This window comes from Leuciscus leuciscus (genome assembly GCF_965113295.1).
Source record: "Leuciscus leuciscus genome assembly, chromosome: 3".
NCBI lineage: Eukaryota > Metazoa > Chordata > Actinopteri > Cypriniformes > Leuciscidae > Leuciscus > Leuciscus leuciscus.
The window spans coordinates 60,719,246-60,746,397 of record NC_138727.1 but is presented as its reverse complement, the minus strand read 5'-3'; the positions used below and the strand labels follow the sequence as shown (position 1 = coordinate 60,746,397).

Genomic DNA, 27,152 nt, shown 5'->3' with positions numbered 1-27,152 from the left:
GATTCATTTATAGAGTTTTTTTGCTAGCATATCTACAGCTTCATTTCCTTCCACACCTACATGAGCGGGAACCCAAAGGAAGGAGACAGCTATTCTTTTATTATGAAGTGTGAGAGCAAGTGAAGTATTTCCGTGAAGGGCTCTATTGATAAGACTTTAAATAACCTGATTGTTAATAGTTTATATGCATATTTCGATCAGTCCTGAATGTGATACAAAGTAAAATAAATACAATTATTTAGTCAGAATTCAGACAGAGTTTAAACTTTTCTCGCTGTCTTTTGTGATATTAATAATCATTATACTGTATAGTGTATCAGTCATCAGTAGGACAACTAGATTCAGTCAATGCCATCCCATGACAATTTTAAATATAATATAAAAAAAGAGTAAATAATAATTTCTCTGACTCCAGAACTTTAAATAACTATTATTTGGGTAATAAACAAGAAACAATAACAAAATAATATATATATATATATGCTTCCCAATGTTTATTTTTCAATTAATAAAATATGTTTCTACAGTAAAACTATACATCAGAAAAATGACGTCAGTCTCAACAGAGCAATAATGAACTAAAAAGAAGCAACATTAGCAAAAAGTCTCTTGCATGTACAAATCTAAAGCAGATCAAACACAATCAATATTCAGAGAGATGAGAAAGAGAAAACAGTAAAGCAAACAGCTTTAAGAGCTGCTATTAAAGAGCCTTTATTAACTAAACGTGTCTCTGCATTTGGACTGGACACTTCACAGTATTTTCTAGAAGTGTCACTCAGGGGTTTTATTTCCTGTTTTATTCACACCCTCAGATAAACTGAGATGACAAACTCTTTACACACACCAATAAACCTCTGACACAACTGCTATTTTACACATGTGAAAGAAGAAACATGAGCAGAATTTATAAAGTGTCTCACGATTCAAGAGACTGAACTGAACGACCCTGTCAATTAAACATCTCTTTAACACTAAATTATGGATTAAGCACATTTTCATCAATAAACTGTGAGCATAAGCTTAAATATAATATATATATATATATATATATCATAGTCTATTTGTTTAAATACTGGTGTAATGTGTGCTGATCTGTGATCTGTTATAAGTGAGTTAGTTGAGTCTGTGGTAAATGACCGTGGTGTAATCAGAGTAAAGCTCGTTCTTACTGACAGTGACTGAAGCTTCACTGAGAGACTCTTCATGCTTCTGGAAACTGACAGACGCGTACAGGAGCTCATCAGAGAGGATTGTGGGTAACTGTGCAGTAGACTGAACTGAAGTGTGTGTGTGAGCGTCACCTCGTCTCTTGTGTCTTAATTTACACACAGTCAGAGTGAATCCACCAATCAGCAGCAGACTCACACACACACAAATAATGATGATCATGGAGGAATCTGAAAATAAAACACAAACACATATTAGTGTTAATTAACATGAACACTTTAGGAAATACGTTGGATAGACTATTGATTGATCGAATTAAACTAAATTATGGGAAAAACTTGCACATTTGAATCCCTCTTCTGCAGTCTTACACATACAATATGTTATTCATAATATGAATTCATTTATAATATAATTAATATAATTCAAAATATAATTCATTTTATAACTATCATATATCTCTTTTAATTTCTTTTATAACTGTTTTACTTTTCCTTGCTTTTGTGATTATTTTCATTCCTTTCTGTAAACACTTTGAATTTCCATAGTGTATGAAATGTGCTATATAAATAAACTTGCCTTGCCTTGCCTTAACATTCACACATACTTCATCTGTCTCTGAGTCTCGTGTGTCTCACTGTGGGTTTCCTGAATGAAGACCGTTAATGATTCAGAGCTAAACTAAACTGAGACTCTGAACCTTCAGCTCATTTCTGTGGTTTTGATGTCAAATGAAAACACTCTATTCTCCACAAACACTAAACACCTCCTGCACTCATGAGCAATGCCACAAAATGAGCTAAATAGAGGAATTGTATGGAATTATTGTATATGAGATTACCAGGAATCACGAAAACACACAAACTGAGCAAATGCCAGAAAATAGTGTTCATATTTGACAATGCAAATAAAATAAACACTCTTACCTTTATTCTTATCATTGTTGACGTTTAAATGCACTTTAGTGATGATGTGAGATCCACACCAGTATATCCCAGAATCCTCTTCTCTCAGATCAGTGATGTTTACAGTAAAGACTCCAGTAGAAGCTTCATCACTGAAAGAGAATCGATCATCTCTGATCGTCTCCAATGAAACTCCGTCCTTCACACACATGGAGGGTTCATGTGCTTTGCAGAAGCATTTCTGATGTTCATCATGATGTTTGCACTGGATTGACACGTCGTCTCTTTCATACTTAGTCAAGTTCAGCTCTGGAAATATTAGAAATATGAGAACATCAATTCACAGCCATAGTTTCACATATTCAGATGTATAAACCTTCCTCACCCTCGTTCATGATGACGATCAGATGAGTGTAAAGATAATTCACGTCTCTCTCTAATGTCACTGCACACCAGTATTTCCCAGCATCCTCTGCTGTCAGTCCAGTGATGGTCCCAGTGAAGACACTTGCAGTGACGTCATCATTCAGAGTCAATCTGTCAGTCTTGGTCTCTTTCTCTTCTCTCACAGTCTCATTGAGAGTATTTCTATCTCTAGTGGAGCACTTCCCCTTACAGAGAGACTTTGACTTTGATTTATAGATTGAATCATAAGGGCAGAAGATCTCAGCAGATTCTCCTTCACGTCTCACTACTGGAGCCACTGCAAACAAACACAGACATTTAACACACATGATTCTGAATATACTGTATTTACTACAATGAAATCATCTGAGTTCACTCACTGAAGAGGTTGAGCTGAATTTTGGTGGTCAGGGAGATGAAAGTCAAATGTGTGTCTCTGGTTTCTGCTCCACACCAGTAAACTCCAGCATCTCTCATACTCACATTACTGATGCTCACTGTAAAAACTCTCTCTTCATTTCTCTCAGATGAAGGACTCATTTCTGTCACTGCAGATGTGCTGATGTTTTGACAGATGTGACTATCATCCTCTTTGCAGAAATGAATTTTATGTTCCTGTGGGATCTGACAGGTGATGTTGACTTCTTCACCAAGATGAACAGATTCAGACTCCATCTTTGGATATTTTGCACCTTTAAACCAGGACAAGTTTACATAAAGATCAGAAAAAATACTTTATATAAATTATAAAGTATATCCGGTTCCTCACCGTCTCTGACGTCCAGCTGAAGTTCAGTGAAGCTCTCAGTATAGTGAGACACATTCACTCCACATCTGTATGTTCCTGCATCTGCAGCTTTCAGCTCTCTAAAAAACACCATCAAGACTCCAGCTCTGGTGTCGTCATATAAAGAAACATCTCCATTCTCCATCCATTCATCCTGAACTCCTGGATTCTTCCTCTCTGAACATCTATCTGATTCTTTACAGATGTATTTTGGCTTGGTTTTGTGTTGAGGATGTTCACACTTGATCATCATACGACCTCCTGAGTGGCCAGTCGCTCTAGACACGCCCACTTTAGCTGTCAATCACAAATATCACTTCTAATAAATTCTGCCGCAAACACAGATTGTAGAAACTTAAAACATGTAGTTGATTAACAGTTGTTTTACTTACTAATAACATGTAGATGAACAGTATTAATAATGGAGTAACTGTATGAGTGACTGTAGGCTGAAACTCCACATAAATAAACTCCTCCATCATCTGGAGTCACAGCAGAAATGATCACAGTCATGAATTGTTGATCTTTACTATCAGTCATACTGAACCTCTTGTTCTTTTTCCATGTGCTGTTTATAATCTCATCAATATAGTCTTTTCCTTCTTTAAAGATCCTCTTGGCATCATGAATATGATTCTGTGAATATTCACATCTGAGGAGGGCAGTTTTTCCCTTCTTCACCTCCACTCTCTTTGCCATGTTACAGCATGAATCTGTCATTAACAAGTCAAGTCAAGTCAAGTTTATTTGTATAGCGCTTTTCACAATACAGATTGTATCAAAGCAGCTTCACAGTATTAAATTAAAATAATACAACAAAGTTTGTTTCAAGAGGAATTTATTGATTGATAAAATTAAATTAAATATCCCCAAAATATCCCCAACTGAGCAAGCCAAAGGCAACAGTGGCAAGGAACCGAAAAACTTCATCAAGTGACCTAATGGTGTCCTAAAACTCCATCAGGTGACCTAATGGAGAAAAAAAAACCTTGGGAGAACCCAGGCTCAGTCGGGGGCCAGTTCTCCTCTGGCATTTATGAGCTAGAGGCCGGATTGTAGTTTGAACTGTAGGATTATATGAATGCCTGGCTGAAGAGATGCGACTTTAATCTAGTTTTAAACTGGGAGAGCGAGTCTGAGCAACGAACAGTATCAGGAAGACTATTCCAGAGTTTTGGAGCCAAATGTGAAAATGCTCTCCCTCCTTTGGTGGTTCTGGATATCCTAGGTATGACCAAAAGCCTTGAATTTAGTGATTAACACATAATAGAGCATTTCTTTAATAATGTGCATTTGAGATATTTTGTTTAGTAGTTTTGAGGAGGGTGCTGGGCTGAACATGCGGTTAACTAGGATGACCACATCCTCTTAAAAAAAACTATTTTTAAATCAACTCAAATGTCCGCGATCTGGGCTACAAACACACTTCAAAATGGCGGTGGGGATTCTCCCAAGGGGAAGAGCTTATGGAAGTTTGCAAGTGTATGTCTAAATGTGGAGTTTAGCGCAGCCCTGCCTTAGCTCTCTATAGTCGTCTTACATTCTATTAGGTATGAATTACGATTTCCGATGATTCGATTAGTTGATTTAATTATAGAATCTCGAATAGGTTGTGCAATTATTGTCTACAAGAAAATCCCCATGTTTTCGGTGCTGATGCGATGGTGACACGTTCATGTAACCAGAGGGTAGCACTGCCAATAACGCACCTTAAAGCTGTCAATCAACTCTCAGACAACAGAAGAAGAACACATCGTCTCACACCAGAGCATGTGAGCGGAGTGGTAATATTTCCTCCAGAGCGGAGAGTTCAATAAAGCACAAAACATCAGCCAAAAGAGGATTTTTGTCAGCTAAGTCAACTGGTTTAGTTCTCATTTCTTAACACAGTTGAAAGTGAAAGTGACACGTGACGGCCAAGTATGGTAACCCATACTTGGAATCTGACCTCTGCATTTAACCCATCCAAGTTAATGCACACACATTAGGAGCAGAGTAGTGAGTAGTTAACACACACACACTGCAAACGTGGATACACACACCCAGAGCAGCGGGCAGCCTTTGTGTGGCGCCCGGGGAGCGATTAGGGGTTAGGTGCCTTGCTCAAGGGCACCTCAGTCATTTCCCACCGGTTCTGGAATCGAACCAGCAACCTTTGGGTTACCAGTTCAACTCCCTAACCACTAGGCCATGTGTAACGGTCACCAGCTGGAGTGCCCTTGAGAGCCACCAGAGGGCACTCCACATCAGACACTCACGTTCACTCTCAGACTACATTTCCCATAACTCACTGCCCGGACTCATCATCTCTGATCACTCATCACAGTCACCTGTACCTCATTATCACTGATTGCATTCACCTGTGTCCCATCACCCTGTTAGTCTCAGTCTATTTATACCATGTTCATTCAATCACTCACGGCGAAGTCTTGTTTAAGTGTTACACTGCAATTCCGAGCGTTTTCCCTGGTTTCTTGTCTTTTGGTTTATTTGGATTTCTTGCCCTGTTCCCTGGATTACTCTTTTGCCTCTGGTCCCTGCCTGTTTTGTTTGTTTCTTTGTTGGTTTGTTTGGACTGCCTACCTGTGTTTTGACCTTTTGCCTGTACACTGGATTACGCCTTCATACGCTTTCGTAGCAGAATGACTGCCCCTGCAGTTAATCTCACAGTGAACAATGCTATTTTTACAGCATTTATACAACTAGATTAATCTTAATTTCTACATATACTTCTAGAAATACAATTTCAAAATGTATAAATTAGCATCTTCCTTTATTAATCAATGGATGATCTTGTTTGTCATTCTCTATTATTGTATTCCATCCTTCTCCATGGGTGGTTTGTTTTTGCAGATATTGATTGTTATCGGGAAAAGACCTTCCAGAATCAAGAAGACTTCCTCCAGAATATCCAGTGACACTAAAGCATCCCACCTAACAGACAAATCATCTTTTTCATTTGTTGAGTTTCATATTTTTCAATAGTGTTTCAATTCATTAAATCATCAATTACAGAAGAAGCAGTCATTTGTCTGTTATTAAAACAGACATGTTGATCAATGCAGAAATGTTCATCATAAACACCTGCAATTACTGATAAAACACCAACTTAAAGAAAGTCAAGGGTCAAGAGCTCAACTAAAGCAAACACTGATCTCCATAATGGTGACCTAAAACGAAACATTTTCAATAAGACATCAACATCTAAACCTCTTTTAATTCTCCATAAGAACTTCTGTAGACGTGTGACAGTAACAGTAACAGTAATCAGTAACAGAGTCAGACGCACATGTAAATGCTACTCATCACTTCATCCACCGCGTACGATAATTAAGCTGTTTTTTAATCACGGAATAGAGGCGAACACCGACGTAAAACAAGTGAGGTTGAGAAGTTTGACTTTTACCATTTGACAAATATGCAACTTATTAGCTAAAATAGTGTTATGAGTCGGTGTCGTGGAAGTGGTGGCAAGCACTGAGTGACAACGAGAGAAGATCCAAGTGCAATTTATAACACAATCCAAAGTCGTGGTCCACTAAGCAGGCAGAAGGTCAGAGAACAGAAATCAGTCCAAACTAACAAATCCAGAGAGAAAGACATGAACGAGAAATCCAGGACACAAGCAGAATTCAAAAACCAGGAAAATAGAAAACAGGGAAAACGCTCAGTAATGCAGTGAACCACGATACAAGACTTCATGATGAGACAAACAACAGAACAGGGTTATATAGGAAGAGACACATGGATAAAGAGGTGATGGGAAACAGCTGCACATGATTACACAGATGACAGACAAAGCATTGTGGGAAATGATGTGTGTAGTGTCAGTGGTAAGAGTGCCCTCTGCTGGCGTTCAAGAGCACTCGCAGCTTAACGCCAAATAGTGTGAGAAATAGTTTTGAGCCTCTGCTTCCTCTATTATTTCAGATAACCTGGAAGAGCTGAGATATAACAATATTTATTTTTTCATATATTACACAAATTCACAGCATCTTTATATGGAGAGAAAAGTTTGTGTCCATTAGTACTAAAAAACATTTCCTGTTTGTATCACACTTGCAGAGGCTCAAGGGTTTTGGTTTGACAGAGGGAATATACAGTAAATAGAGCAAAAGAAAAGCACAAGCTGAAGAACATCTCATGATGATGATCTTTATCACACTGACCACAGTATCAAACCACCCTGCAAACACAAAGAGGACTGAGACACAAGCAAGTGTCTTTAACCTAGTAAACATAGGCCTACTATAATACAGTAAACCTGGAGATGCTGCTTGCTTTATTAACATAATATTCCTAACTTAAACAATACAAAGTTATTACATTTTAAACACAGACACACTGTATGATTGACTTGTGGACTCATTGTTTTCATTTAGTTTGATCTGTTTTTAAAATAGAAAAATTGTCAAATCACACAAATAATTTGTTGATCATAAACTTTTTACAGTCTTTTCCTCAATTCATCACTTTCAGTAAATGTTGAAGGTGAATTACTGAATGATCAGCTGTTAGCCTTTATTGTCTTCTGTTCATCTTCTGTCTCTCTGTTCAGTCTCATGTGTCTCTCTGTGGGTTTCCTGAGTACGTGTGTTTAATTAAACTGAACTGAGACCCTCAACCTTCACATGTTTTCTGTGGCTTTGAGCTGGACGGAAAAAACTGCCTGTTCATCACACACACACACACACCTCCAGTGTTCATGCGAAACTTTCTGACCAAAACTTAACCTCAGATTAAAAATCATTTTCAAGTCTTTGCACATCACAATAATGACAATGCATTTAAAATGAATATTGATCAGTTTATATGTAAATATTTCAATCAGTCCTGAGAGTGAGAAAGTAAAATGCATAATGAATTATTCAGATTTCAGACTCAGACTTTCTCCTTGGCAGAATATAAACTTTTCTCAATGTCTTTTATGATAATAATCAGATCATTTCTAAATGTTTCTCTAGAATCTGGAAACATTGATTTTATCAGAATGAAAACTAGATTAAGTCACCCTATATGTTAATGCTGTTTTAATCGATTTAATGCTGTGACAATGTTTTAAATTTCAAATAATAGTGTAAAAAGAGTCAATTTACTATATTTGAACAATAAACAAGAAATTATAGAATTTTTTTTGTATGATTCTACAGTAAAGGTATATAAGCAGTTGTAACATCAGAATCAAACAACAACAACAAATCTAAAGCTGGTCAATGGTAAGAATCAATTTTCAGAGAGATGAGAAAGACTGTCATTTTTTACATGCAACTCTGAATAGTTCCCTTTCAGTCGAGAACGTCAGACGTAGTCGACGTCGACTGAATGGGATCACGCTAGGGAGCCTGTCATCTTCGAGCATGTTAGAACGAGCCAATGAGCGCATTGGTGTGCATGAGTTGCATCACACGCTCAGCCCCGCCAGGCGTGTATAAATACGGAAGCGGATGCACGTACCACCTGTCTTTCGCTTCGGAGCCGATCGTTCTTTATGTCGAAGTCTCTGAAGAGTGTTGTTATACTACAACAAGCGAGTGTGTCGGTGCTTCTTCAGGAAGTCTCTCCCTGGCTGGTGTTTCTACAATGCGAGCAGTGTTGGTCGCGAGCTCTCTGAGCTCTCAACTGCTGTTCTAACAGCATCAGATTTGCTGTTTTCGCCGGTTGAGGGCGAACAGAGTGATTGCTTCACTGGTACAGGCTGCACCATCCCTGTCAGTGTTGCAGCGATCATTCCCCTGTGTGCTCCGACACTAGTGAGAGGTTTCTCACTTCCTGAAAGAGCAACACGGGTGCGTTTTGTGGACGGTTCATGTTCCCATTGCGGGAATATGACTGTCTCGGTGTTGAGATCGGGACTCGCCGTTCGTATGCGAAGGTGCAGTCCCCATTACCACGCCCCACCCCAGGGTGCCGTGTGGGATGGGTGATCGGAGCACAGTGATGGAGTTTCCGCCCGGTAACCATTCCCTGTGGGCTCCACACCGATACCATTGGAGCCCCCCGTTGAGAGCACTGGTCCCTCCGTAATGGACTGACCAGATGTCTCACTCGAGGCTCCCCCATTGGACAGGACGCCGATCGCAGCATCGGAGGGTGAGCTGACCTTTGGAGATGACGACTCGGCTGCGTTATCCCCTTCGGGGAGTGTAACGTTGCCCGAGACAGATCCTCAGTTGTCAGCTATGCTCAAACGGGTCGCTGAGGCTGTCGGGCTCGAGTGGAACCCTCCACCGTGTCCCGCTCAGTCTCGGTTGGATGATTGGTATCTCGGGGCGGGCCATGCTGGTTCTCAGCCCACCGCCCCAGTGCCCTTCTTTCCCGAAGTGCATGGAGAGCTTACTAGGTCATGGATGGCACCTTTTACTGCCAGAAGTGGCCTGGAGAGCTTTTCCCCCCTAAATACCCTTCATGGAGGAGCGGTGAAGGGCTTCGAGGCCATCCCTCCAGTGGAGCGGTCTGTCGCGGCACACCTGTGTATCTTTGTCGTGCCATATTTGAATATTCAGAATCTAAATAAGAACTTTTATATGTGTGAACATGGATGAGATTCAGTCAGACACAGATGCAAATATGGCTCATTATCAATTTACACTGACTTCTACTGAGGAGATTTGTGTCTTTTCATCACAGAATAAAGCTGAATGCTAGAGCAAAGCAATGTAAAATATAATAGTGTTACAGAAATCTATAGGATCTGAACAGCTGGACTTTAAATGTTTGAAAAGCAAGCAGAAATTTTATAATGCACACTTATTTATGACTGCGGTTAGTTGGACTGCTGTTTTGAGATTGCACTTCCCTCTAGCAAATATTTCAGATGACCTGACAAAAACCTTTTGGAGGAAGATCCGGGATATGTTTTAAATAATATTTTTATTTTTCATATATTAAACAAATTTGCAGCATCGTTTTAAGGAGTGGAAAGTCTGCGTCAATCGTTAAGATAAACATTTTGTTCCTACCACACCTGCAGAAGGCTGAAGGGCTTCTGGGTTTGACTCAAAGAGCATAAATGGAGCAAAAGAAAACCACAAGCATTTCATGTAGATCTTTATCACACTGACCTCAGTATCAAAACACCCTGCAAACACAAAGGACTTTTACAACCAAGTCACTTCAACCTAGTTAAAACTACAGGGTTTATAATTTATATTCACAAAAAAATATATTAATCTGTCTGATGATCTCACCCATAATATCACAACACTAATTCTGTAACATCTCTGTCTAGCTTGACAATTATGTTTTATTCTCTAGAATACTCTACCATTACTGCCATGTAGAGATATGCTTTTGTCGTATTTAGCCTGAGGGATAATGATGATAATAATGTTGAAAACAGTGAACTTACAGTAAAACCTGGAGAACTTTATTGTGGTACTGACATAAATGTACATAAATTAAAACAGTAGAAATGAATGTCAATTAAAGGATTTTTAACCATTCTCTGTCACTGATTTTTTGGGGCTCATTATTTTGATTTTGTTTGATTTGTTTTTAAGTCAAATTTGTCAAGTCAAAACAATTTGCTGATCATAATGAATTACTGAATGATCAGCTGTTAGTCTTTATTATCTTCTGTTCATCTTCTGTCTCTCTGTTCAGTCTCATGTGTCTCTCTGTGGGTTTCCTGAGTAAGTGTGTTTAATTAAACTGAACTGAGACCCTCAACCTTCACATGTTTTCTGTGGCTTTGAGCTGGACGGAAAAAACTGCCTGTTCATCACGCACGCACACACACACACACACACACACACACACACACACACACACACACACACACACACACACACACACACACACACACACACACACACATCAATCAAGTCTTTCAATATAGTAGCAAAACACTTTTATAAATGAAAAATATTAATTCTAATTAACACTTAACACTGATTGTGGGTAAGTGTGCAGTAGAGTATAGTGGCAGGTGTAGATCAGAGGGGATTGTGGGTAAGTGTGCAGTAGAGTATAGTGACAGGTGTAGATCAGAGGGGATTATGGGTAAGTGTGCAGTATAGTGACAGGTGTAGATCAGAGGGGATTGTGGGTAAGTGTGCAGTAGAGTATTGTGGCAGGTGTAGATCAGAGGGGATTGTGGGTAAGTGTGCAGTAGAGTATAGTAGCTGGTGTAGATCAGAGGGGATTGTGGGTAAGTGTGCAGTAGAGTATAGTGGCTGGTGTAGATCAAGTCAAGTCAAGTCAAGTCAAGTTTATTTGTATAGCGCTTTTCACAATACAGATTGTATCAAAGCAGCTTCACAGTATTAAATTAAAATAATACAACAAAGTTTGTTTCAAGAGGAATTTATTGATTGATAAAATTAAATTAAATATCCCCAAAATATCCCCAACTGAGCAAGCCAAAGGCAACAGTGGCAAGGAACCGAAAAACTCCATCAGGTGACCTAAAACTCCATCAGGTGACCTAATGGAGAAAAAAAAAACCTTGGGAGAACCCAGGCTCAGTCGGGGCCAGTTCTCCTCTGGCATTTATGAGCTAGAGGCCGGATTGTAGTTTGAACTGTAGGATTATATGAATGCCTGGCTGAAGAGATGCGACTTTAATCTAGTTTTAAACTGGGAGAGCGAGTCTGAGCAACGAACAGTATCAGGAAGACTATTCCAGAGTTTTGGAGCCAAATGTGAAAATGCTCTCCCTCCTTTGGTGGTTCTGGATATCCTAGGTATGACCAAAAGCCTTGAATTTAGTGATCTTAAAGAGCGCGATGGATTATAGGGCGATAGAAGATCCGTTAAATAGACTGGAGCTAAGCCGTTTAGGGCTTTATAAGTCAGTAGCAATACCTTGTAATTAATACGGAACTTTATAGGTAACCAATGCAGTGATGATAAAATCGGTGTTATATGATCATATTTTCTTTATCTCGTAAGAACTCTAGCGGCGGCATTTTGGACTAACTGTAGCTTGTTTATTGAGGATGCAGGACAACGAGCTAATAAAGCATTACAGTAATCCAGTCTCGAGGTCATGAATGCATGAACTAACTTTTCTGCATCAGAAACTGATAGCATATTACGTAGCTTAGCAATGTTTCTAAGGTGGAAAAAGGCTGTTTTTGTAACATATGAAATATGATTTTCAAAAGACAGGTTGCAATCGAGTATAACACCCAGGTCTTTTACTGTAGAGGATAAAGTAACAGGACATCCTATGATGTTAAAGTTGTATTGTGCGAGGTTTTGTGGGCGTTTTTTTGAACCGATAAGTATTACCTCTGTCTTGTCAGGATTTAATAAAAGAAAATTACGCGTCATCCAATCTTTTATATCTTTAACACACTCTGTCAATTTGGAAAATTTAGCGTTTTCATCCGGCCGTGCTGAAATATATATTTGAGTGTCATCAGCATAACAATGGAAACTAATTCCATGTTTCCTTATAATATTTCCAAGTGCAGAGGTGGGTAGAGTACCCAAAAACTGTACTCAAGTAAAAGTACAAGTACTTATAGAAATATTTACTCAAAGTAAAAGTAAAAGTAATAATCTTAATAGTTACTTGAGTAAGAGTAAAAAAGTATCCAATGAAAAAACTACTCAAGTAGCGAGTAACTTACTTCGGATTATATATATACTGTGTATATATATATATATATATATATATATATATATATATATGAAGAAGACTTCAGATGCAAAAGCCTCTGAGTGCCATCTGAAACTTTCTTCTAAAGCAAGCATTTTTATCAAGCTTGTATATTTAAGTTCAGTAATTTCACTTTAATGACAATTAATAGGTACTTTTCATTGCCATTTAAGTGAAATAACTGAACATAAACGTACAAGCTTGATAAAAATGCTCTTTTAGAAGAAAATTTCAGATGGTACTTAGAGGCTTTTGCATCTGAAGTCGTCATATAGCCTATATAAAATTATATTATTTAGATGTTTTATTTTTATTTAAATGACTATTATTTTCATAAGTAGATTGGCTCTCTTTGCAACAAAAAGCCTTTTCTCCCATCTGTAGTCCGAAAAAGAAAATCATTGCCTGTCCTTTGGTTTGTATAATAGTAATATAACTTATACAACTACATTTGGATTATTAGACAATGTCGAAATAAAGTGAATCTGCAGAGTGTTGCATTCAAAGGCAAGCAATTGACACAGAGAAGAAAGAGTTAAAACTCTTCACATGTGCTCGCGCTCATGACTGCTACTGAACATCTGAACACACAAAAAAAAATAAAAAAAATAAAAATAAGTTACATCGACGAATCTTCTTCTGTCGGTTCTCCAAAATATAATCAAATGAATATTTCTGCAAGCATGTTTAAACTGGTTAACTGTGTCTACGGCAGGCAATTAAAGGCATTCGTTTTCAAGTCGAGTTCGCACGCCACTGCGCAACAGTACACAAACTACCGCGGGATGGCGGGTGTTCATAAACTGTGGGCAATGGTAGCTTATTTAATGTAAATTAATGTATATGTCCAAAAAACGGGTAATGTCATACTTTCTAGTAGTGCTATCATGGCGTAATAATCTGTTTGGTTGTAAAATGTATTACCTGAGTGAAATTAAATCGAGTATATCGTCCTGTGGAATCATTCATTCACAGACAGCTTACGAAGATGTTCAACTAATAAAGATCTTCATCGCTGGCAAAAATATGATGCATTTGCAGATTTGCTCTCACTTGACTGTACTGTAGGTCCACGGCCACTTCATCCAACGCTCTTGATGTCCTTAAATCTTCCTGTTACGACTCCGAGTCCAGTGTGAATTGAAATCGCTTCAGATGATTCAGTGCGTGCAGGAACTGAACAGTTCAAGTTCATTAATTCAAACTGATTCGCGAACCGATTTAGACAGATCTGCCAACTTGTTTGATGAAGACTTTGAACAGAATCGACTCAAAAGAGTGATTCATTTGTGAATTGAGCATCGCTCAAGCCCAGAAAAAAGATACATCGCACTTACGCATTTAACAACATATTGCATTAAAATAAAGTAACGAGAGGAACGTCGCCCAACGTAACGAAGTAAAAGTACAGTTTTTTCATTAGAAATGTACTTGAGTAAAAGTAATAAGTACCCACATTCAAATCTACTCTTAAAAGTACAATTTTTCCAAAAAAATACTCAAGTAAATGTAACGAAGTAAATGTACTTCGTTACTACCCACCTCTGTCCAAGTGGCATCATATATATGGAAAATAACAGAGGGCCTAATACAGATCCCTGCGGCACTCCATAGTTTACTGGAGTTATGGTCGATTTTTCTCCATTTAAATAGACAAAATGGTAGCGGTCAGATAGGTATGATTTGAACCAGCTTAGTGCTTGTCCTTGAACACCAGTATAATTTTGTAGTCAATCTAAGAGTAATGTATGATCTATAGTATCGAACGCAGCACTAAGATCAAGTAAAACTAGTATTGAGATACAGCCTTGGTCAGAAGCTAAAAGTAAATCATTTGTGATTTTAACGAGCGCAGTTTCAGTGCTATGATGCGGTCTGAATCCAGACTGAAACTTTTCATAGATATCATTTTGTTGCAAGAAAGAGCCCAGTTGAGCGGACACCACTTTTTCTAATATTTTAGACATAAATGGAAGATTTGAAATGGGTCTATAATTTGCTAGATTATTATGATCTAATTGTGGTTTCTTAATGAGAGGTTTTATAACTGCCAGTTTAAATGTTCTTGGAACATGACCTAAAGATAAAGACGAGTTAATAATATTGAGGAGAGGCTCTTCCACTACAGGTAACACTTCTTTCAGTAGTTTAGTTGGTATAGGATCTAATAAACATGTTGTTTTAGATGAAGTGATACGTTTATTTAACTCTTTTTGTTCTATAGTTGTAAAACACTGTAATTGTTCTTGCGGGGAGATAATTGAAGCTGAATTATAAGGCGCCTGCCACTATACTCAGAGGGGATTGTGGGTAAGTGTGCAGTAGAGTATAGTGTCAGGTGTAGATCAGAGGGGATTATGGGTAAATGTGCAGTAGAGTATAGTGGCAGGTGTAGATCAGAGGGGATTGTGGGTAAGTGTACAGTAGAGTATAGTGGCAGGTGTAGATCAGAGGGGATTGTGGGTAAGTGTGCAGTAGAGTATAGTGGCAGGTGTAGATCAGAGGGGATTGTGGGTAAGTGTGCAGTAGAGTATAGTGGCTGGTGTAGATCAGAGGGGATTGTGGGTAAGTGTGCAGTAGAGTATAGTGGCTGGTGTAGATCAGAGGGGATTGTGGGTAAGTGTGCAGTAGAGTATAATGGCAGGTGTAGATCAGAGGGGATTATGGGTAAGTGTGCAGTAGAGTATAGTGGCAGGTGTAGATCAGAGGGGATTATGGGAAAGTGTACAGTAGAGTATAGTGGCAGGTGTAGATCAGAGGGGATTATGGGTAAGTGTGCAGTAGAGTATAGTGGCAGGTGTAGATCAGAGGGGATTATGGGTAAGTGTGCAGTATAGTGACAGGTGTAGATCAGAGGGGATTGTGGGTAAGTGTGCAGTAGAGTATAGTGGCAGGTGTAGATCAGAGGGGATTGTGGGTAAGTGTGCAGTAGAGTATAGTGACAGGTGTAGATCAGAGGGGATTGTGGGTAAGTGTGCAGTAGAGTATAGTGGCAGGTGTAGATCAGAGGGGATTATGGGTAAGTGTGCAGTAGAGTATAGTGGCAGGTGTAGATCAGAGGGGATTATGGGTAAGTGTGCAGTAGAGTATTGTGGCAGGTGTAGATCAGAGGGGATTGTGGGTAAGTGTGCAGTAGAGTATTGCGACAGGTGTAGATCAGAGGGGATTGTGGGTAAGTGTGCAGTAGAGTTTAGTGGCAGGTGTAGATCAGAGGGGATTGTGGGTAAGTGTGCAGTAGAGTATAGTGACAGGTGTAGATCAGAGGGGATTGTGGGTAAGTGTGCAGTAGAGTATAGTGACAGGTGTAGATCAGAGGGGACTGTGGGAAGGTAAAGTAGAGTACAGTGGCAGGTGTAGATCAGAGGGGATGTTCACGCCTCCTCGCATAAAGCTTTCTTACACAAAACATGTCTTACAAATCAATATATTGTTGTAGCGTTTATACGCCCACGTATAAATCTAATTAATTATTATTCATAACGAATTATGATCAATAATTAATTATTTAATTATTTTCAGAATTTACTGTAGCAGAATCAATAGTATGATTAGTCTATCAGTTCATCCAATGAACAGAAAGCATAAACAATTATTAACTCTGGGAAATATAATATCTTCCTGGCCAAGAAAGAAGAATTCCCCCCCCCCCACCCCCCACCAACAGTAAATTAAGAACTAAATCCAGGGTAAGCATAGGTACTTAGATCGAAGTTCAAGACAATAAATTCGTAAGCAGATAACACAAGTAATCTCTTTGTTCAAATACAAACAATACTTTATTGATTATATACTAACACATAAAACTAATATCTAACACAAACACACACACACACACACACACACACACACATTCATACGAGTTGCAGAAGGAAAAAGAGTAAGGAAAGATTAAGTTTTAAGAGTGAGTTTAAGAGTGAGATGATGAAATCCCAAGTTTCTATATGCACCTATAAGACATGACCTGGAACGAACCATCAATCATTAATTTAACCCTTCTATCGTTTCTCAGACAGGTTATTAAATTAATATCAATACACCAGTTCAGCTTTTAGTCTGGAGGTACTTGCTTGTCTTTGCGTTCCTTTTTGGGAATTCCCTTTCGTTGCGTAAAAGGGGGTTTCCCCGGGTTCGTTGGCTGGTCTCCTTGTGCCTGGGTCTGCGGCGCCGGTCACGTGGTGTGCTGGCTCTGCTAGCAGATGGATGAAAGTCTTTGTCTGAAGCTGGTTTTGCCGTCGAATCGGGACCGAAACTTTGCCGCAAAACTTAACTTAGAACCGAGACTCACAACGGAAAATAAAGGAAAACTTAGAAAAGAAAAGACAACTTAGACGAGAGTAGTAAGATGGCTTGAATAAAGCTGTTGAACCCGTTCTTCTGATCTTAATTTGGGTTCTTTGTCTCTGTGTTTACATGGTTACTTGTCTGGTTTAGATCTTCATCTCCCGCTGCATTTTTGGTTCTGCACCACACTTCTTGAGAGTGATAGCAGAGAGAGAGAGCACAGAGATCGAGAGAGCACAGAGAGAGAACTTTGTTTCGGGTCTAAGATTTTAAACTCAAAGTTTGTCCCCCCTCCTGAAGAGATCAGACCAATTAGACACTGGCTTTGTTTGTCTCATCGTAAATCATGCATTATCTGGGACCTCCTTACTCTATGCTCTAATAGAGAGTACAGAGGCCACAGTTTAGACATCATTACTATTATAAGAATACGAAACATTTTACACAGATTTAATTCCAGCCATCTTGCTAGTGGTGTTCGTAAGATAGCATTGATATGAAACAGTACACACTTTCATTCACACACCTATAATAATTATAACAATTACATGAATTATATGGGATCAAGGCATATTAAATGGACACATATATCGTAGAAACACATAGAATGATGTATGATGTTTATAAGTCCATTGAAAATTGTTACTGAATGAGTTTTATGTATACTGTAGGAAGAATCTCAGTTTTCTGGTTTAGAGAGAAAAGAATTCTGGTTTGTTCATTCAGAGGTCCTTAAGGAGGAGGGGGTCTGGAATGTTGTGGGGGTTCAGCAACATCTGCTGGTATCGATCCGTCTTGCAAACTATCAAAGTTGACCAATAAAAGTTGACCTTCTCATTGGTTGGTTCCTTCTCATTGTCGCTACATTGTTTTATCTGAATGAGTTGTCATGATGATTTTCACATAGTTTTGGAGCAAATATTCTAGGCTACGTGATACAATTTTCAAAAGTCTTGTGAAGAAATAATCAGTATGGGTTTCATGACCTTATTTCAGTGACAATTTGTTTTTTTGTTTTTTCACAAACCACGCATAAATGTCATTGGGCCCTATCTTGCACCCAGCGCAATTTACTTTGTACACCGACGCATGTATCATTCCTATTTTGCAACCGGCGCACAGCGGACTTTTCCCTCCACAGACGCACGTCAGTAAGTTAGGAAATGAACTTGCGCTCCCGGGGGCGGTTCAGCGAAAAGAGGAGGCGTGTTCCGGCGCAAACGTTCCCTGGTGCTATTTTGCAGGTTTAGAAACAGGTTTAGAAAAAAAACCTAGTCTAAAGTCAGTGGCGCTTTGCGCATGTTATTCATATGCTATTTTAAGGTCGCATGCTTGGTCATAATCAATGTAGCGTGTGCACAACGCGCATGCACTTTGCTTATCTCATCTACACAGAAGCAGCAATTTTCATTTTTGCAAATCATAGGCTACATTATTACAAGGAAAAATATGACAAGCAGCTTAAGTTCAGTGAAGCTCTCAGTATAGTGAGACACATTCACTCCACATCTGTATGTTCCTGCATCTGCAGCTTTCAGCTCTCTAAAAAATACCATCAAGACTCCTGCTCAGGTGTCGTCATTTAAAGAAACATTTCCATTCTCCATCCATTCATCCTGAACTCCTGGATTATTCCTCTCTGAACATCCATCTGATTCTTTACAGATGTATTTTGGCTTGGTTTTGTGTTGAGGATGTTCACACTTGATCATCATATGACCTCCTGAGTAGCCAGTCACTCTAGACACACCCACTTTTGCTGTCAATCACAAATATCATTAAATCTCAAAGATAATTATATTATGTTTTTGCAAGATTTGATTTAGAGTTTGTCCTACTTACTAATAATATATAGATAAACAGTATTAATAATAACTGTACGAGTGGCTGTTGTTCCAAACTCCACATAAATAAACTCCTCCATCATCTGGTGTCACAGCAGTAATTCTCACACTGAAGAAGTTTTTATGTCTGTCATCATAAATGCTCAATCTTTCTTTCTGATCCTGTGATTTAGTAGTGGAGATCATCTCATCAATGATGTAATTTCTTGTTTTGAATATGGTTCAAATCAAATGATCTGTCAACATTCAAAGTATTAATTTGTAAACTGGGAGAACTACATAAAAATATGAAACAAGGAAACACATCTCGGGTTACTAGATTGTAACCCTGTTCCCTGAAAAAGCGGGAATGAGTTGCTGCACTTGATTTAAGCGCTATGGGAAAACCTCTTTGTTTGACTGGTTGTGAACACGTGGAAACACGTCAAAGAATTTGGCTTAAATAACCTCTGATGATGATGTCATTGGAATGCGCATGTCAGAGGCTATAAATAGACATGTGACAGGTGCGCTCATCAGGTCATTTTGTCTGAAGAATGTCCTGAACATGCCCTCAGTGCGGCAATGAAGCACAGCATCTCGTTCCCGATTTTTCAAGGAACAGGGTTACAGTCAAGCAACCAGAGACGTTCCCTTTCAAAAGTTACTCTTAATGCTGCGCTTGATTTAAGCACTGAGGGAACGAGAATACCAACGCCGCCAGACATGAGCTTGGGATGTCGACTCAAGGACATATGAGCCTGGAGTAACATGAGCCTCCAAACTATAAAATCTAATAGTGTGCATAGAGGACCAGCCTGCCACATCACATACTTGCTGAAAGGGGGCACCTCTTGCTAAATCCCTGGAGAATGCAACCCCCCTGGTTGAATGAGCCCTAACGCCTAGAGGCGAAGCTTGACCGTGCACCTCATAGGCTAGGGCAATGGCATCCCTCATCCAGTGTGACATAGTCTGCTTTATAGCGAAAAATCTTTCCCAGATCTAACTGACCACATTAGGATGGAGCTTCCAATCCTCATGTGTCACCTCCTGTCTGGACAATAAATCTGCTCCCACATTCATGCTTTCGGGAATGTGAATGTGAATCGCCCTGAGGGACAGGAACTTATCCTGAGCCCAAAGCAGAAACTACTGCGCTAGTTGTCCAAACGGCGTTCGCCCAATCACAGTCCGCCCTGGCGAGATAAGTGACTACTTTAACCCTCTGGGGTCTGAGCTGTTTTCTGGCCCTGGAGGTGTTCTGACATGCTCTGACATTTGTGCTTATTTCTGTTACTTGTGACATTGTCATGGCTAAAGTCTTATTACACTGTATTTAGCACAAACTCTGCTACAATAATATATCAGCAGCATGTGTGTAAAAGTTTGTAGTTTTGAGATAATGACATTTATGCGTGGTTTGTGAAAATACAAAAAAAAAAATGTCACTGAAATAAGGCCATGAAACCCATACTGATTATTTCTTCACAAGACTTTTGAAAATTGTATCACGTAGCCTAGAATATTTGCTCCAAAACTATGTGAAAATCACCCTGACCGCTCATTCAGATAAGACAATATATTGATTAAAAATTTCTAAGACGTGTTTTGTGTGAAAAAGCCTTATGCGAAGAGGCGTGATCATCTCATTAATATGTAAGGCTTTAACACCTGAGAAAGACAAAGACACTCCCCTAACTGCCCTATTAGGAGCGATCAGGCCCTGTCATTCAGAGCAACCTTGCACAAAGAATGAGGAGATTTAAAAAAGAATGGCTTTTAGATTGTTTGGATTTATTTACAACACAACACAATCCAAAAATACAAATGACAAAAGAGCACATTGAAAACAATGATCCAAAGACAGAGACCTTTGTGCCATTCCTAAAAACATTGTACATACCTTTCATTTCCAAGGTGTTTGATTTTCACTTTACCATGTTCATGTACAGAGACTCATATGAATGTTGAAGTCAGCAGGACTCAGTTGCATCTGGTCCCTGAAAGAAAAGAAAAAAAGTGAACATACTGGTATCAAGAGAAACTAGGCCTGCACGATTTTGGGAATAAACTTTAGATTTTTCTGGTTAAAATTGCTTTTTAAAATTCACAGAATACACACATACACACACACACACACACACACACACAAATGTTTCCAACAATATATAATATAATGAACACCATGTTTGTTGTGCCTTGTAGGCACAAGCTATGTGCAGTACTGCATAAAATAATAATAACAATAACCTATAGCAGCCTATAAATCTTCCAAAAGATTTCAGTAACAATGCTAGAGAAAAATATATTGATTATCTTATGTTACTTCAAATGTTTCCATTCGTTATGATGATATGAAATGAGATAATAGTAAAAACATAAAGCCTAATGTTTGGTGCATTTTTCCAAAATATGATACATTCAAACGCGATCGCGCTCCAAAATATGATACATTCAAACACGATCGCGCTCCAAAATATGATACATTCAAACGCGATCGCGCTCCAAAATATGATACATTCAAACGCGATCGCGCTCCAAAATATGATACATTCAAACGCGATCGCGCTCCAAAATATGATACATTCAAACCCACAGCGCGCTCCAAAATATGATACATTCAAACGGGATCGCGCTCCAAAATATGATACATTCAAACGCGATCGCGCTCGAAAATATTAAACATTATGGATATACATATCTATGTTTGAGCAGATATCCACAAACAGTATTTAACAGTAAACACGGGTCTAAATAGTATAATATTCACCATATATCTAGCAACAGTTCAACTGCAATGTGAAGTTTATGCAACAATACCATAAACTAATAAGTAAGAATTTCTTACCTTACATCTTTCTTGTCTTCAAATCGCGTTCTTCTTCTTTCTGAGTTAAATCCAATGTAAGCTCAGACGTGTCTTCCAAACTCGACGAAAAAGCAGAGACTTGTGAAGTTTTTTGGTGTTTTGTGTTTGAGGTAACAAGGGCGTTCTCGTTCCATGTGGACGATTTGTATGTGAATCACTTTTGCGCGAGTGGGCGTGGTCGTGGGCGTGGGCGTGGGCGAGTGGGCGTGGTCGAATTGCTAAAAGTAATTAGCAAGCGTTTGAGATACTGGACATCCTGTTGGTTTTATACAAATTACTTAAACAGAGAATATTTGTTTTCAGTTTGAATCCAATCATTTAAAAGTACACACTTAAATGTGTATAAAGGTATATGGCTCATAAATGTGTGACAAGTATTTGCTGAGTTTTGTTTCAGTTTACCGCGACGGAGAGTCAGAACGCACACCCTGTTTATTTTCTTTATTTTACAAAAGTATAATGTTTTGATTTGATTGTAAGTGGACACATACAAAAGTAGAAATATCACAGATTCTTTTTTTATATTTCTTTTTTCTGTATGACCATAAATGACGGAGTAATTTAAGTTTGTTGTGCTACAATGTGAACGGCTACACTTTTGCGCGGGGGCGCGTTTGCCGACCTCAGAGGGTTAATGTTGTCCAACTTCACCAGGACAAGGTAGCCTCTTAACTCAGAAATACAGCCATTAATTTAAGGCAACTGATGTGCCAGTCGAGTTGACGGCCTCTCCAGATCCATTGGGCTGGACGTCAATCTAAGGCAGCACTCCAGTCCGTCAGGGAAGTGTCTGTCGTAAGCAACCTGTGATGACAACACGCACCTAGAGTGGGACCCAAGGTGAGGAACCGGGGTCTGAGTCACATAGAAAGGCTACAAAGCCTTACCCTTATTTGCCTCTGTGGATTGGCCCTTGGACCAAATCCCCTGGCTTTGAAACACAGCTGAAACTGTTTCATGTGCAGAAGGCCCGAGGACACAGCTGCCATAAGACCTAGAACTATTTGAAAGTGATGGAAAGTAATTTCCTGACCTAGTCTAATATCACTCAGGGGGTTTAAGATGGACTTGACATATGCGGGGGACAGCTGTGCCCACATGGAGTCCCATACAACCCCTAAATACCTTGTCCTCTGGGCAGGAGAGTGAAACATTTTCTTACAATTGAATCTCAACCCCAGAGATACTTAACCCCCTGAGGTCGGCGGTATCACCGGCGATACCAGCTCGCTTTTTTTTTTATCAGTGTAAAAGAAACTCATAAATACTCTGTTGACATTGATTTTCCATAGGAGTTTCATACATCAATCGATTCTGTTAAATGTGTATTATTTTTGTGTATACTCACAATAAAAACAAAGTGTTGTGCTTTTTGCCAAATAAAGAAAAATAAACACGAAGCGAGTTCTGCCTTCTCTCTGCCAGTGAAGTCCAATCTGAAACGAGTCCGAAAATGAACAATAACTCAGCGAATACTCAGTCAAACAGGCATACAGACACACAGGCATGAAGCTTGAATTCTCTTCTTTTAAATGAAGTAATTTATATAAAAAAACAAATATTCTCATTTTGTGAAATCTGTATTAAAAGAGAGCGATTCCAGTCGAGCTCATTACTGCCGCCGCTAGAGTTCTGCCGCCGCTAGAGTTCTTACGAGATCAAGAAAATATGATCATATAACAGCGATTTTATCATCACTGCATTGGTTACCTATAAAGTTCCGTATTAATTACAAGGTATTGCTACTGACTTATAAAGCCCTAAACGGCTTAGCTCCAGTCTATTTAACAGATCTTCTATCGCCCTATAATCCATCGCGCTCTTTAAGATCACTAAATTCAAGGCTTTTGGTCATACCTAGGATATCCAGAACCACCAAAGGAGGGAGAGCATTTTCACATTTGGCTCCAAAACTCTGGAATAGTCTTCCTGATACTGTTCGTTGCTCAGACTCGCTCTCCCAGTTTAAAACTAGATAAAGTCGCATCTCTTCAGCCAGGCATTCATATAATCCTACAGTTCAAACTACAATCCGGCCTCTAGCTCATAAATGCCAGAGGAGAACTGGCCCCCGACTGAGCCTGGGTTCTCCCAAGGTTTTTTTTCTCCATTAGGTCACCTGATGGAGTTTTAGGACACCATTAGGTCACTTGATGGAGTTTTTCGGTTCCTTGCCACTGTTGCCTTTGGCTTGCTCAGTTGGGGATATTTTGGGGATATTTAATTTAATTTTATCAATCAATAAATTCCTCTTGAAACAAACTTTGTTGTATTATTTTAATTTAATACTGTGAAGCTGCTTTGATACAATCTGTATTGTGAAAAGCGCTATACAAATAAACTTGACTTGACTTGACAGCTAATTCAAATGTAATGTGACACGCCCACGGAGAGCGTGCGCTATTCAAACGCAAATGGCTGAGGCAATCCCCTGTGAACGCCCCCATATCAGCTCGAGAAAACACAAGTTTATTCAGATCATTACTTGTTTACACCGTCTCGCAGCGCTGTGAGGAATAATAATATTGGAAAATGTACCTCAGAAGTGCGGGTATATCGAGGAGCGAGCTGAGGAATACTGTAATAAGTTTTTTTCCTTCTCACGTGAATCGGGTTTCTGTTTATGAATGAATGAACGGCAGAGATGCGCGCCGTTTACCACAGCTCGCAAAAAGACAGTTTAAATTTAAATTGCGTGTGTGAATGAATGATGATGTTTTAGCAAACTGTATTGCTATACTGAGATGAGTAAAAATCGACTGAAATATGTTGAAATAAAATGTAGGCTATTTGTATTAGCAATGTATTAAACTGCAAATTAACATTTATATGCCCTAATATTTCATAAAAACAACGTTACAGTCAGGCGAAATATGAAAGATAACATTTTGTTGACTAGATTTGGGTACAGTTTTTACTGTAGAATATACTGCCACATCAAATAAGCTTTTGTTTAACAAATTTCTATATATATATATATAATACTATTTTTGTCAAAAATAAAGTCATCAACTAAGATGTTAGCTGTTCCAATGTTGGCTATATTCAAACTAATGAATACATAGATAAAATGTAGGCCTATAATCTTTTTTTTTTTTTTATAAAGAAAGAGTACACTTGAAATATTGTTGAAATTGTAATTATTGTTGTAATTGTAACCTTTTTAATAAAATAGCAAAACATATTTACAAGATAGATGTAAGCAAAATCTTAAATGGTCAATATAAGTCTTCTTCTAAATATAGCTTTTGTCCTTGCATTGTGGCTCAGTCAGTGTCACACCTGAATGAATGGCTAATTATGCAGAGTGGGTGGGACATTGTATTCTCAGGTGTAAACCACTCCCCCCTCGCATATTGGCTTTCCAAGCAAAACCTGTCTTACATCAATTTAAATCAATGTATTGTTTTATGTGGACGATAAAGCAAGACTATTTCACATAATTTTGAAGCCAGAACTCGAAGCGACAACATCCATTAGTCAAAAGTCTTATTGACACATATTTATTATGAGTTTTGTGGTCTTATTTCAGTAACTTTCATTTAATTTTTTTTCAATAACCACGCGTAAACATTATTCTCTTAAAAATTCAAAAATATACATGCATGGTGATCACATATTTTGGTAGCCCTGTTTGTGCTATATAGAGTGAATTTACACCTTTGACATTATCATGTTTATAAATAACTGAAAAAAGCACAAATGTCAGAGCATGTCAGAACACCTCCAGGGCCCAGAAAACCGCTCAGACTCCAGAGGGTTAATGAGCGAGGACGACATCCGATGTCGAAGCACAAGCTCTTGAGACTGGGTCAAAATCAGCCCGTTGTTGATGTTATTTAAAATGTGTATGCCCTGGAGTCGCAACGGAGCCAGAACTGCATCCATTGATTGTGTATGTGCAGGGTAACAAGGCTACCCACTAAACAAAATGATGTCCAAAAGACGTCTTTTCAACGTCTTTGTCACAAAAGTCGGACGTTGAAAAGACGTCCACTGAGGAGCCAGAATGAAAGTTTTTATGAAGTCTTTTTTTACTTGTTCTGCACGTCTGATATAGACGTTTACGGAAACTTCGTACAAGGTTAAAAACTAGTTCAAATGTGGTCATTGTGGACATAATTTCAACATCATTTATGGTCTCATTTAGATATAATTGATACTGTTTCTGGACCAAATAAACACTCTCAGGATGCATTAAATTAAAGGTCATGTTAATTTCAATGTAATTTCCTTTTGTAATTGCAAAGCAACTCACAGACAGTTTGTGTTTGTCCAAAAATCATGAACATAAAAGACACATCATCTTATAATTCTTTTAATTTATTATTGTTCTCCACTCAGGTCATTTATAGCCACATATTTAGCAGAGTGACTGAACTAAGTCTTCGGTGAATCAACAAGAAGACTTCCTCCAGAATATCCAGTGACACTGACGTATCTCACTGCACCTGTCAATCAGATTGATACTGTGATCAGAAACCTCATGAACAGAAAACAGCATCATTACTGCAGTGATGAAAGAGAAAAGCTCTGACCTGAGATCAGGGAGAAAGTGAAGAAGATGAGGAGGATCTTCATTGTGAGTTGAGTTCAGTCTTCTTTATGCTGAATGTTCTCTGTGTGAATCTCTCTGTCTCTACATCTGTCTGCTTTAGTTCCTTCCTCTTTCTTCAGCTCGTTATCAGTAATGTCCAGCTTTACTGGCTCCTCCCACCATCAGCACTGACTGAATATTACATTAATCACACTGAAAGAGCGCCTGTAACTGCCCAACAAAATGAAACACTGATCACAATAATGGGGATCAAACTTTTTCGATAAAACATCAACATCTAAACCTCTGTTATTTCTCAATAACTTAGAACTTCTGTAGACGTCTAAAATACATAAAGTAAATCTGCTGTTTGTGGAGTTGTTTAATCCTCACAGATTTAACGTCTTCTTTTCTCTTCAGTTGATTTCATCTTATACAGTAGCTGAAGTCAGTTGTAGTTCTTGTGTTTCTCTTTCCTTCAGTGATTCTGCTTGTTAGCAGTAGTCACTAATGCTCAATCATCACTTAATTAATCACTTAATTATGTCATTAACTTTAACACTGCTTTAGTGTTACCTTAACACTCTGTAGACTGGGACCAGATGTGCTCTGAGCAGATTTGATTTAACACTGGGGATTTTCTGCTGTCAAGTTCCAACAAGTGCATGCATACAACAGCTTTATTTGAGGAACAGCTGTGAATATAATTGATTACTCACTCTCTCTAATCTGCCTGTTCATTCATATGATGATTCACTTTTTCAT

The 27,152-nt window shown here is 38.7% G+C and overlaps 1 protein-coding gene across 1 annotated transcript; it reads right to left on the bottom strand.

Moving 5' to 3' along the window:
• Positions 1 to 463: 463 nt before the first annotated feature.
• Positions 464 to 26,458, bottom strand: LOC309493688 (polymeric immunoglobulin receptor-like). The gene is made up of 7 exons (XM_082162885.1): positions 26,389 to 26,458; positions 3,660 to 3,980; positions 3,250 to 3,564; positions 2,861 to 3,172; positions 2,461 to 2,778; positions 2,097 to 2,384; positions 464 to 1,400 (listed from the first exon to the last, which is right to left on the bottom strand). The coding sequence occupies exons 1-7, from the start codon at positions 26,429 to 26,431 to the stop codon at positions 1,117 to 1,119; spliced, it is 1,881 nt and encodes a 626-aa protein (XP_082019011.1). The 5' UTR covers positions 26,432 to 26,458; the 3' UTR covers positions 464 to 1,116.
• Between the last annotated feature and the right edge of the window lie 694 nt (positions 26,459 to 27,152).

Excerpts from the sequence above, each read along its gene's own strand:
- LOC309493688 (XM_082162885.1), bottom strand. The coding sequence starts at position 26,431 with ATGAAGATCCTCCTCATCTTCTTCACTTTCTCCCTGATCTCAG. Across the intron at positions 3,981-26,388 it reads CACTTTCTCCCTGATCTCAG|ATTCATGCTGTAACATGGCA; the intron begins GTCAGAGCTTTT and ends TGTTAATGACAG. Across the intron at positions 3,565-3,659 it reads TGTTCATCTACATGTTATTA|CTAAAGTGGGCGTGTCTAGA; the intron begins GTAAGTAAAACA and ends TGTGATTGACAG.